We start from the raw sequence: 11,818 nt of genomic DNA, 5'->3' as shown, positions 1-11,818 counted from the left end.
TTGGGGGTGTTGTCGGTGGGGTTTGGGGGTGTTGTCGGTGGGGTTTGGGGGTGTTGTCGGTGGGGTTTGGGGGTGTTGTTGTCGGTGGGGTTTGGGGGTGTTGTTGTTGTCGGTGGGGTTTGGGGGTGTTGTTGTTGTCGGTGGGGTTTGGGGGTGTTGTTGTCGGTGGGGTTTGGGGGTGTTGTTGTCGGTGGGGTTTGGGGGTGTTGTTATTGTCGGTGGGGTTTGGGGGTGTTGTTATTGTCGGTGGGGTTTGGGGGTGTTGTTATTGTCGGTGGGGTTTGGGGGTGTTGTTATTGTCGGTGGGGTTTGGGGGTGTTGTTGTGGGGTACGGACCGGGGTGACCCTCTCTCTAAGCCAGTCTCTGGTGGTTTATCACAACCGGCTGCGCCGCGCCCTCTTCCCCGCCGATGAGGCGGTCGGACTCGCAGTTGAGTTCGGGGTAGCGAGCCGGCTGAGTGTTTGAGCGCAGACACACCGGCGGAAAGGGGAAGGCGAAGCTGCCCAGACAACAGCCGGGACAGGAGAGCGGCTCGTCCGGCTCCAGCTCGGCACCGGCCTCATCACTGGCCAGCTGGCGGCACGGACTGAGCGCCGGCTGCAGCACAGGCGCAGTGTCCAACGGCAGCCGGCACATCGCTCCCACCGCATACGTACTCTCCGGCAGCGTCCGGCTCCTGGGCTCTTGCGCATGCGCGCTTTCCGATAGCGTCCGGCTCCTCGGCTCTTGCGCATGCGCACTCTCCGACAACATTCGGCTCCTCGCCTCTTCCCCGTGCGCACTCTCCGAAAGCGTCCGGCTCCTCGGCTCTTGCGCATGTGCGCTTCCCGACAGCGTCCGGCTCGGCTCTGGCGCGCTCTCCACATCCAGCGCATGCGTGCTCTCCAGCAGCCCCGAAGGTCTGGTCTCCAGCGCATGCGCACTCACCACACCTTGGCAGAGTGACGGTTGGTGAGCGGACTCCCGCCGCCCACATTCGGTTACCGGCATTTCCACGCTGCCGCTCCCGCCGCCGGAGTCACTGATGGCCAAGGAAGGCAGAGGCGTGTGACAATTCCCTGAGCACAAGCTCTGTCCCGGCGCCTGTTCTTCACTCTCACTCCGGCTGACCGCTCCCTCCGGCTCCGCCCCTTGGCCCGGGCCGGGTGAAAGGTCAGGGGTGGCTAGGCCCCGCCCCCGGGGGCGGAGCTCGGGCAGCGAGCGGCAGCGACGGGCGGGTGGCGCGCCGGCGGGTAGCCCGCTCCGCGGTGGGTTCAGCGGCTCCGGGGTGAGCGGCTGTGTGGATCCCGGGGACGGCGGCAGCAGCTCGAAGCTCAGCGAAATGACCGAGTGGCTGGGCGAGTCGTACAGTTTGATCTTGCCGCCCTTCAGGTCGGCGCGGCCGGAGAAGGGGTTCACCCGGGCGGCCGGCCCCAGGCCCTCCGCCCCCAGGGCGGCTGGGGAGAACATGTCCGAGTGGCTGCGGGACAAGCGCGGCTCGCACTGCACCCGGAGGCTGTTAGAAAGGTCTCGGTCCAGATCCCCGCTCCTTCTCCATTCCCACTCATTGCTCCCTAAGGGAGAGAGAGGAGACTGAGTTATTAAACAGGGATTAGATACAGAGTAAAACTCCCTCTACGCTGTCCCCCATCAAACACCCCCAAGGACAGGTACAGCACGGGGTTAGATACAGAGTAAAACTCCCTCTACGCTGTCCCCCATCAAACACCCCCAAGGACAGGTACAGCACGGGGTTAGATACAGAGTAAAGCTCCCTCTACACTATCCCCCATCAAACACTCCCAGGACAGGTACAGCACGGGGTTAGATACAGAGTAAAGCTCCCTCTACACTGTCCCCCCATCAAACACTCCCAGGACAGGTACAGCACGGGGTTAGATACAGAGTAAAGCTCCCTCTACACTGTCCCCCATCAAACACCCCCAGGACAGGTACAGCACGGGGTTAGATACAGAGTAAAGCTCCCTCTACACTGTCCCCCCATCAAACACTCCCAGGACAGGTACAGCACGGGGACCGAGCTATCTTGGATCTGGTGCTATGTAATGAAGCGGGTAGAATTAGGAACCTTGTGGTGAAGGATCCTCTTGGGGAGAGTGATCATTGTATGGTGGAGTTTCTGGTGCAGATGGAGGAGGAGAAAGTGGGTTCCCGGACACGCGTCCTTTGTTTGAATAGAGGGAAATACGGTAGGATGAGAGAAGAATTGGCGAATGTGGACTGGGAGAGCGTGTTGGAAGGAGGGTCTGTTAAGGAGCAGTGGAGGATCTTTAAGGAGATCTTTCTTGGTGCTCAACGGAAATTTATTCCGATGGTCAAAAAGGATAGTAGGAGGAGAGGTAATAAGCCGTGGATAACCAAGGAGGTGAAGGAAAGTGTTAAACTAAAAGCGGAGGAATTTAGAGTAGCTAAGAGTAGTGGGCGAGAAGAGGATTGGGAGAGGTTTAAATGTCAACAAAGATTGACAAAGAAGTTGATAAGGAAGGGTAGGAGAAACTATGAAGCTGGGCTAGCGCTTAATATAAAAAAGGATAGCAAGAGTTTTTATAAATATATAAAAAGGAAGAGGCTGGCTAGGGTGAATGTTGGTCCTTTGGAGGATGAGAAAGGGGACCTAGTGGTAGGGGATGAGGATATGGCTAAGGTATTGAATAACTTTTTTGTTTCTGTCTTCACGGAGGAGGACGTGAATAATTTACTGGGTGTTAGCGATAGAAAGGTGGTAGGACTGGAGGGTCTTAATGACATTACTGTTACTAGAAAGGCGGTGCTCGACAGACTGGAGGGGCTGATTGTGGACAAGTCCCCAGGACCGGATGGAATGCATCCGAGGGGTCTGAAAGAAATGGCGGAGGTGATAGTGGATGCCTTGGTGGTTACTTTCCAAACGTCGCTGGATTCCGGAGAAGTGCCGGATGATTGGAAAATGGCTAATGTTACGCCGTTGTTTAAGGGTGCCAGGCAAAAGGCGGGGAATTATACGCCGGTTAGTTTAACATCTGTGGTAGGTAAAATGTTAGAATCTGTCATTAAGGAGGAAATTGCGAGGCATCTTGAAGGGAATTGCTTGATAGAGCAGACGCAGCACGGTTTCATTAAAGGGAAGTCGTGTCTGACAAATTTACTGGAGTTCTATGAGGATGTGTCTAGGGAGGTGGATAGAGGAGAGCCGGTGGATGTGGTCTTTCTAGATTTTCAGAAAGCGTTTGACAAAGTGCCTCACAAGAGGTTATTGCAGAAGGTCGAGGGACATGGAGTTGGGGGTAGGGTGTTAGCGTGGATAGAGGATTGGTTGTCAAATAGGAGGCAGAGAGTGGGGGTCAACGGGTGCTATTCGGATTGGCGGATGGTGACTAGTGGAGTGCCCCAGGGGTCGGTGCTGGGGCCTCAGCTTTTTACCATTTATATAGATGATCTGGAGGAGGGAACCGAGTGTAGAGTGTCGAAATTTGCTGATGACACCAAGATTGGGGGAACGGCAAATTGTGCGGAGGGTGTGGAGAGTCTGCAGAAGGATCTAGATAGGCTGGGCGAATGGGCCAGGAAATGGCAAATGGAATTTAATGTTGGCAAGTGTGAGGTGGTCCACTCTTATGTTCTTATGTTAGATACAGAGTAAAGCTCCCTCTACACTGTCCCCGTCAAACACTCCCAGGACAGGTACAGCACGGGGTTAGATACAGAGTAAAGCTCCCTCTACACTGTCCCCGTCAAACACTCGCAGGACAGGTACAGCACTGGGTTAGATACAGAGTAAAGCTCCCTCTACACTGTCCCCCATCAAACACTCCCAGGACAGGTACAGCACGGGGTTAGATACAGAGTAAAGCTCCCTCTACACTGTCCCCGTCAAACACTCGCAGGACAGGTACAGCACGGGGTTAGATACAGAGTAAAGCTCCCTCTACACTGTCCCCATCAAACACTCCCAGGACAGGTACAGCATGGGGTTAGATACAGAGTAAAGCTTCCTCTATATTGTCCCAAACAGTAGCTTGATCTCCTCTCATGTCCATAAAATCACAGAATGGTTTCAACACTGGAGGAGGTGATACTTCTTTGGTTCATTTGCCAGTCACCTTCAATCTGTGTGCTCTTGTTCTCTGGTCTTTTGAGTATATGTGATATGAATGCAATCAGTTCATTTTCTTTATGCCGAAAAATCTAAGTGTGGATTGGGTAACTATCCAGGTAGATTATCTACGCTGTTATTGAATGGTGATGTATGCTTGATGGAGTGTACAGCTAACTCCTGGTATCCATTATGTACTTATGGTGACATATGGATGGCAGAACCTGATGCAACGTATAAATAGGGAGAATCACTTACATCATTGGATGACCCTTTCACAGCTAGATGCTAATTACTAACTGCCTGTGACTGCAATGGGCCAAGAATGACTCTGATCCCAGTGGGCTAAGGAATGTATCACTCAGAATTCATCCAGCCAAATGGAACTAATTAACTCACAACAGTTGAGAACCATGAGGATGCTCTCCTCAATTAGTGGAACTTTAGTGTTGATCTCCATTGATGGGGAGGCGATGGCCTAGTAGATTGCTAGACTATTAATCCGGAAACTCAGCTAATATTCTGGGGACCCGGGTTCGAATCCTGCCACGGCAGATGGTGGAATTTGAATTCAATAAAAAATATCTGGAATTAAGAATCTACTGATGCTCATGAAACCATTGTCAATTGTCAGAAAAACCCATCTGGCTCACTAATGTCCTTTAGGGAAGGAAATCTGCTGTCCTTACCCAGTCTGGTCTACATGTGACTCCAGAACCACAATAACTGTCCTTGGGCATCTAGTGATGGTCAATAAATGCCCATGTCCCAAGAATGAATAAAAAAAGTTAGTTAATCTCTCTTCCCTGCTCCTTTTCATCTTCATCCATATCCTTTCCCTCCCTCTAACTGCCTTTCCCTCCATTGTTACACTCTTCCTTTGTATGTCCCTTCATCCATTCTCCTCTTCTGTTCATCCTTAACTGTCAAGAGGTCTACAGTACAGAAAAATACCCTTTGGCCCATCGAGTATGCCAGTCTTACCATTGTGTATGGTTGATACTTCCACAGTTATGTGCTGTTCTATTGCATTCTGCTGCCATGAACCTGTGTTCTTATACAGTTTCAGCATAGCCTCCAGCTTCTGGACAATCTCTGCAAAGGACGGGCGTTGGGTGGAATCCATCTTTAACACACAAAACAGAAATGGCCAACAGGTCAGAGAACCACGCAGCAGGTAAAGTGTTAGTTCTAGTGCCCAGCTCCACAAGCTGCACTGCAATAAATGTGTTTTACAGAGCTCTAACTGCCCATGTCAGTGTAACAGAAAAACAATCTCACTATCAGACAACAGATGTAGCAGGAGTACACACACTGGTAAGATCCCAATTTCATACTGCTGGCTGAAATTTAGCACAAATACTTAAAATATAACCACCAGAGAGGACATCATTGTGTGGGTGGATGGGGGCATCAGTGTGTGGGTGGATGGGGGCATCAGTGTGTGGGTGGATGGGGGTAATCAGTGTGTGGGTGGATGGGGGTAATCAGTGAGTGGGTGGATGGGGGTAATCAGTGTGTGGGTGGATGGGGGTAATCAGTGAGTGGGTGTATGGGGGTAATCAGTGAGTGGGTGGATGGGGGTAATCAGTGAGTGGGTGGATGGGGGTAATCAGTGTGTGGGTGGATGGGGGTAATCAGTGTGTGGGTGTATGGGGGTAATCAGTGAGTGGGTGGATGGGGGTAATCAGTGAGTGGGTGTATGGGGGTAATCAGTGAGTGGGTGGATGGGGGTAATCAGTGTGTGGGTGGATGGGGGTAATCAGTGTGTGGGTGGATGGGGGTAATCAGTGAGTGGGTGGATGGGGGTAATCAGTGAGTGGGTGTATGGGGGTAATCAGTGTGTGGGTGGATGGGGGTAATCAGTGTGTGGGTGGATGGGGGTAATCAGTGTGTGGGTGTATGGGGGTAATCAGTGTGTGGGTGTATGGGGGTAATCAGTGAGTGGGTGGATGGGGGTAATCAGTGAGTGGGTGTATGGGGGTAATCAGTGTGTGGGTGTATGGGGGTAATCAGTGTGTGGGTGTATGGGGGTAATCAGTGAGTGGGTGTATGGGGGTAATCAGTGTGTGGGTGGATGGGGGTGTATGGGGGTAATCAGTGAGTGGGTGGATGGGGGTGTATGGGGGTAATCAGTGAGTGGGTGGATGGGGGTGTATGGGGGTAATCAGTGAGTGGGTGGATGGGGGTGTATGGGGGTAATCAGTGTGTGGGTGGATGGGGGTAATCAGTGAGTGGGTGGATGGGGGTGTATGGGGGTAATCAGTGTGTGGGTGGATGGGGGTAATCAGTGAGTGGGTGGATGGGGGTAATCAGTGTGTGGGTGGATGGGGGTGTATGGGGGTAATCAGTGTGTGGGTGTATGGGGGTAATCAGTGAGTGGGTGGATGGGGGTAATCAGTGTGTGGGTGTATGGGGGTAATCAGTGTGTGGGTGGATGGGGGTAATCAGTGTGTGGGTGGATGGGGGTAATCAGTGTGTGGGTGGATGGGGGTAATCAGTGTGTGGGTGGATGGGGGTAATCAGTGTGTGGGTGGATGGGGGTAATCAGTGTGTGGGTGGATGGGGGTAATCAGTGTGTGGGTGGATGGGGGTAATCAGTGTGTGGGTGGATGGGGGTAATCAGTGAGTGGGTGGATGGGGGTAATCAGTGAGTGGGTGGATGGGGGTAATCAGTGTGTGGGTGGATGGGGGTAATCAGTGAGTGGGTGGATGGGGGTAATCAGTGAGTGGGTGGATGGGGGTAATCAGTGTGTGGGTGGATGGGGGTAATCAGTGTGTGGGTGGATGGGGGTAATCAGTGTGTGGGTGTATGGGGGTAATCAGTGTGTGCGTGGATGGGGGTAATCAGTGAGTGGGTGGATGGGGGTAATCAGTGTGTGGGTGGATGGGGGTAATCAGTGTGTGGGTGGATGGGGGTAATCAGTGAGTGGGTGGATGGGGGTAATCAGTGAGTGGGTGGATGGGGGTAATCAGTGTGTGGGTGGATGGGGGTAATCAGTGTGTGGGTGGATGGGGGTAATCAGTGTGTGGGTGGATGGGGGTAATCAGTGTGTGGGTGGATGGGGGTAATCAGTGTGTGGGTGGATGGGGGTAATCAGTGTGTGGGTGGATGGGGGTAATCAGTGTGTGGGTGGATGGGGGTAATCAGTGTGTGGGTGGATGGGGGTAATCAGTGTGTGGGTGGATGGGGGTAATCAGTGTGTGGGTGGATGGGGGTAATCAGTGTGTGGGTGGATGGGGGTAATCAGTGTGTGGGTGGATGGGGGTAATCAGTGAGTGGGTGGATGGGGGTAATCAGTGTGTGGGTGGATGGGGGTAATCAGTGAGTGGGTGGATGGGGGTAATCAGTGTGTGGGTGGATGGGGGTAATCAGTGAGTGGGTGGATGGGGGTAATCAGTGAGTGGGTGGATGGGGGTAATCAGTGTGTGGGTGGATGGGGGTAATCAGTGTGTGGGTGGATGGGGGTAATCAGTGAGTGGGTGGATGGGGGTAATCAGTGTGTGGGTGGATGGGGGTAATCAGTGAGTGGGTGGATGGGGGTAATCAGTGAGTGGGTGGATGGGGGTAATCAGTGTGTGGGTGGATGGGGGTAATCAGTGTGTGGGTGGATGGGGGTAATCAGTGTGTGGGTGGATGGGGGTAATCAGTGTGTGGGTGGATGGGGGTAATCAGTGTGTGGGTGGATGGGGGTAATCAGTGTGTGGGTGGATGGGGGTAATCAGTGTGTGGGTGGATGGGGGTAATCAGTGTGTGGGTGGATGGGGGTAATCAGTGTGTGGGTGGATGGGGGTAATCAGTGTGTGGGTGGATGGGGGTATCAGTGTGGGGGTGGATGGGGGTAATCAGTGTGTGGGTGGATGGGGGTAATCAGTGAGTGGGTGGATGGGGGTAATCAGTGTGTGGGTGTATGGGGGTAATCAGTGAGTGGGTGGATGGGGGTGTATGGGGGTAATCAGTGAGTGGGTGGATGGGGGTAATCAGTGAGTGGGTGGATGGGGGTAATCAGTGTGGGGGTGGATGGGGGTAATCAGTGAGTGGGTGTATGGGGGTAATCAGTGAGTGGGTGGATGGGGGTAATCAGTGAGTGGGTGGATGGGGGTAATCAGTGTGTGGGTGGATGGGGGTAATCAGTGAGTGGGTGGATGGGGGTGTATGGGGGTAATCAGTGAGTGGGTGGATGGGGGTAATCAGTGTGGGGGTGGATGGGGGTAATCAGTGAGTGGGTGTATGGGGGTAATCAGTGAGTGGGTGGATGGGGGTAATCAGTGAGTGGGTGTATGGGGGTAATCAGTGTGTGGGTGTATGGGGGTAATCAGTGAGTGGGTGGATGGGGGTGTATGGGGGTAATCAGTGAGTGGGTGGATGGGGGTAATCAGTGTGGGGGTGGATGGGGGTAATCAGTGTGTGGGTGGATGGGGGTAATCAGTGTGTGGGTGGATGGGGGTAATCAGTGTGTGGGTGGATGGGGGTAATCAGTGAGTGGGTGGATGGGGGTAATCAGTGTGGGGGTGGATGGGGGTAATCAGTGAGTGGGTGTATGGGGGTAATCAGTGTGTGGGTGGATGGGGGTAATCAGTGAGTGGGTGGATGGGGGTGTATGGGGGTAATCAGTGAGTGGGTGGATGGGGGTAATCAGTGTGGGGGTGGATGGGGGTAATCAGTGAGTGGGTGTATGGGGGTAATCAGTGTGTGGGTGGATGGGGGTAATCAGTGAGTGGGTGGATGGGGGTAATCAGTGTGTGGGTGGATGGGGGTAATCAGTGAGTGGGTGGATGGGGGTAATCAGTGTGGGGGTGGATGGGGGTAATCAGTGTGGGGGTGTATGGGGGTAATCAGTGTGTGGGTGGATGGGGGTGGATGGGGGTAATCAGTGAGTGGGTGTATGGGGGTAATCAGTGTGTGGGTGGATGGGGGTGGATGGGGGTAATCAGTGTGGGGGTGGATGGGGGTAATCAGTGAGTGGGTGTATGGGGGTAATCAGTGTGTGGGTGGATGGGGGTGGATGGGGGTAATCAGTGTGGGGGTGGATGGGGGTAATCAGTGAGTGGGTGTATGGGGGTAATCAGTGTGTGGGTGGATGGGGGTAATCAGTGTGGGGGTGGATGGGGGTAATCAGTGAGTGGGTGTATGGGGGTAATCAGTGTGTGGGTGGATGGGGGTAATCAGTGTGTGGGTGGATGGGGGTGGATGGGGGTAATCAGTGTGTGGGTGGATGGGGGTAATCAGTGTGTGGGTGGATGGGGGTAATCAGTGAGTGGGTGGATGGGGGTAATCAGTGAGTGGGTGGATGGGGGTAATCAGTGTGTGGGTGGATGGGGGTAATCAGTGTGTGGGTGTATGGGGGTAATCAGTGAGTGGGTGGATGGGGGTAATCAGTGAGTGGGTGGATGGGGGTAATCAGTGTGTGGGTGGATGGGGGTAATCAGTGTGTGGGTGGATGGGGGTAATCAGTGTGTGGGTGGATGGGGGTAATCAGTGAGTGGGTGGATGGGGGTAATCAGTGAGTGGGTGGATGGGGGTAATCAGTGAGTGGGTGGATGGGGGTAATCAGTGTGTGGGTGGATGGGGGTAATCAGTGTGTGGGTGGATGGGGGTAATCAGTGTGTGGGTGGATGGGGGTAATCAGTGTGTGGGTGGATGGGGGTAATTAGTGTGTGGGTGGATGGGGGTAATCAGTGTGTGGGTGGATGGGGGTAATCAGTGTGTGGGTGGATGGGGGTGGATGGGGGTAATCAGTGAGTGGGTGGATGGGGGTAATCAGTGTGTGGGTGTATGGGGGTAATCAGTGTGTGGGTGGATGGGGGTAATCAGTGAGTGGGTGGATGGGGGTAATCAGTGAGTGGGTGGATGGGGGTAATCAGTGAGTGGGTGTATGGGGGTAATCAGTGTGTGGGTGGATGGGGGTAATCAGTGTGTGGGTGGATGGGGGTAATCAGTGTGTGGGTGGATGGGGGTAATCAGTGTGTGGGTGGATGGGGGTAATCAGTGTGTGGGTGGATGGGGGTAATCAGTGAGTGGGTGGATGGGGGTAATCAGTGTGTGGGTGGATGGGGGTAATCAGTGAGTGGGTGGATGGGGGTAATCAGTGAGTGGGTGGATGGGGGTAATCAGTGAGTGGGTGGATGGGGGTAATCAGTGTGTGGGTGGATGGGGGTAATCAGTGTGTGGGTGGATGGGGGTAATCAGTGAGTGGGTGGATGGGGGTAATCAGTGAGTGGGTGGATGGGGGTAATCAGTGAGTGGGTGGATGGGGGTAATCAGTGAGTGGGTGGATGGGGGTAATCAGTGAGTGGGTGGATGGGGGTAATCAGTGTGTGGGTGGATGGGGGTAATCAGTGTGTGGGTGGATGGGGGTAATCAGTGTGTGGGTGGATGGGGGTAATCAGTGAGTGGGTGGATGGGGGTAATCAGTGAGTGGGTGGATGGGGGTAATCAGTGAGTGGGTGGATGGGGGTAATCAGTGTGTGGGTGGATGGGGGTAATCAGTGGGTGGGTGGATGGGGGTAATCAGTGTGTGGGTGGATGGGGGTAATCAGTGTGTGGGTGGATGGGGGTAATCAGTGTGTGGGTGGATGGGGGGTAATCAGTGAGTGGGTGGATGGGGGTAATCAGTGAGTGGGTGGATGGGGGTAATCAGTGAGTGGGTGGATGGGGGTAATCAGTGTGTGGGTGGATGGGGGTAATCAGTGTGTGGGTGGATGGGGGTAATCAGTGTGTGGGTGGATGGGGGTAATCAGTGTGTGGGTGGATGGGGGTAATCAGTGTGTGGGTGGATGGGGGTAATCAGTGTGTGGGTGGATGGGGGTAATCAGTGTGTGGGTGGATGGGGGTAATCAGTGAGTGGGTGGATGGGGGTAATCAGTGAGTGGGTGGATGGGGGTAATCAGTGAGTGGGTGGATGGGGGTAATCAGTGAGTGGGTGGATGGGGGTAATCAGTGAGTGGGTGGATGGGGGTGGATGGGGGTAATCAGTGTGTGGGTGTATGGGAATTGTGACATGTTCCTGCCTTTATACTTTGCTTTTATACACAGTTTGCCCAATCAGCTGCCTGCTGGAGGGTCTGCAAAAAAAAAGCCCCGGAAAGATGTAAGTTTGCATTGATCTTTCTTTGAAGTTAGGGCTGTCCACGTGCGAGGAGAACCCCCTCCCCACACTCCGCTAGGTTAAATCTGTTTATCCAGCTTACAGCTCATTTACACAGCACAGACAACATCACTCATCGTGCCAAGGGAACTCACTCAATTGACGCCAGCCACATCACCACACCAATGATCTCACTTGCGTTAATCAAAGAGGTATAGCACGGGATTAGTTACAGAATAAAGCTCCCTCTACACTGTCCCCCCATCAAACACTCCCAGGACAGGTACAGCACGGGGTTAGATACAGAGTAAAGCTCCCTCTACACTGTCCCCCCATCAAACACTCCCAGGACAGGTACAGCACGGGGTTAGATACAGAGTAAAGCTCCCTCTACACTATCCCCATCAAACACTCCCAGGACAGGTACAGCACGGGGTTAGATACAGAGTAAAGCTCCCTCTACACTGTCCCCATCAAACACTCCCAGGACAGGTACAGCATGGGGTTAGATACAGAGTAAAGCTCCCTCTACACTATCCCCATCAAACACTCCCAGGACAGGTACAGCACAGGGTTAGATACAGAGTAAAGCTCCCTCTACACTGTCCCCATCAAACACTCCCAGGACAGGTACAGCACGGGGTTAGATACAGAGTA

At 53.7% G+C, this 11,818-nt stretch overlaps 1 protein-coding gene across 1 annotated transcript in view; it reads right to left on the bottom strand.

Annotated features, from left to right (window-relative positions):
• Positions 1–281: 281 nt before the first annotated feature.
• Positions 282–11,818, bottom strand: part of tesk1b (testis associated actin remodelling kinase 1b) — a 168,754-nt gene continuing 157,217 nt past the window's right edge. Inside the window, exons 9-10 of the mRNA XM_080189521.1 lie at positions 5,058–5,199; positions 282–1,554 (exon numbers count right to left, since the gene is read on the bottom strand). Of these exons, the coding sequence (XP_080045647.1) occupies positions 353–1,554; positions 5,058–5,199 (1,344 nt within the window). The 3' untranslated portion in view covers positions 282–352. The remainder of the gene's footprint in view (positions 1,555–5,057; positions 5,200–11,818) is intronic.

Source organism: Carcharhinus amblyrhynchos, chromosome 5 (genome assembly GCF_965287045.1).
Source record: "Carcharhinus amblyrhynchos chromosome 5, sCarAmb.v2.hapA, whole genome shotgun sequence".
In the NCBI taxonomy this organism is placed as follows: Eukaryota; Metazoa; Chordata; class Chondrichthyes; order Carcharhiniformes; family Carcharhinidae; genus Carcharhinus; species Carcharhinus amblyrhynchos.
This window is presented reverse-complemented; position numbering and strand designations above follow the sequence as displayed.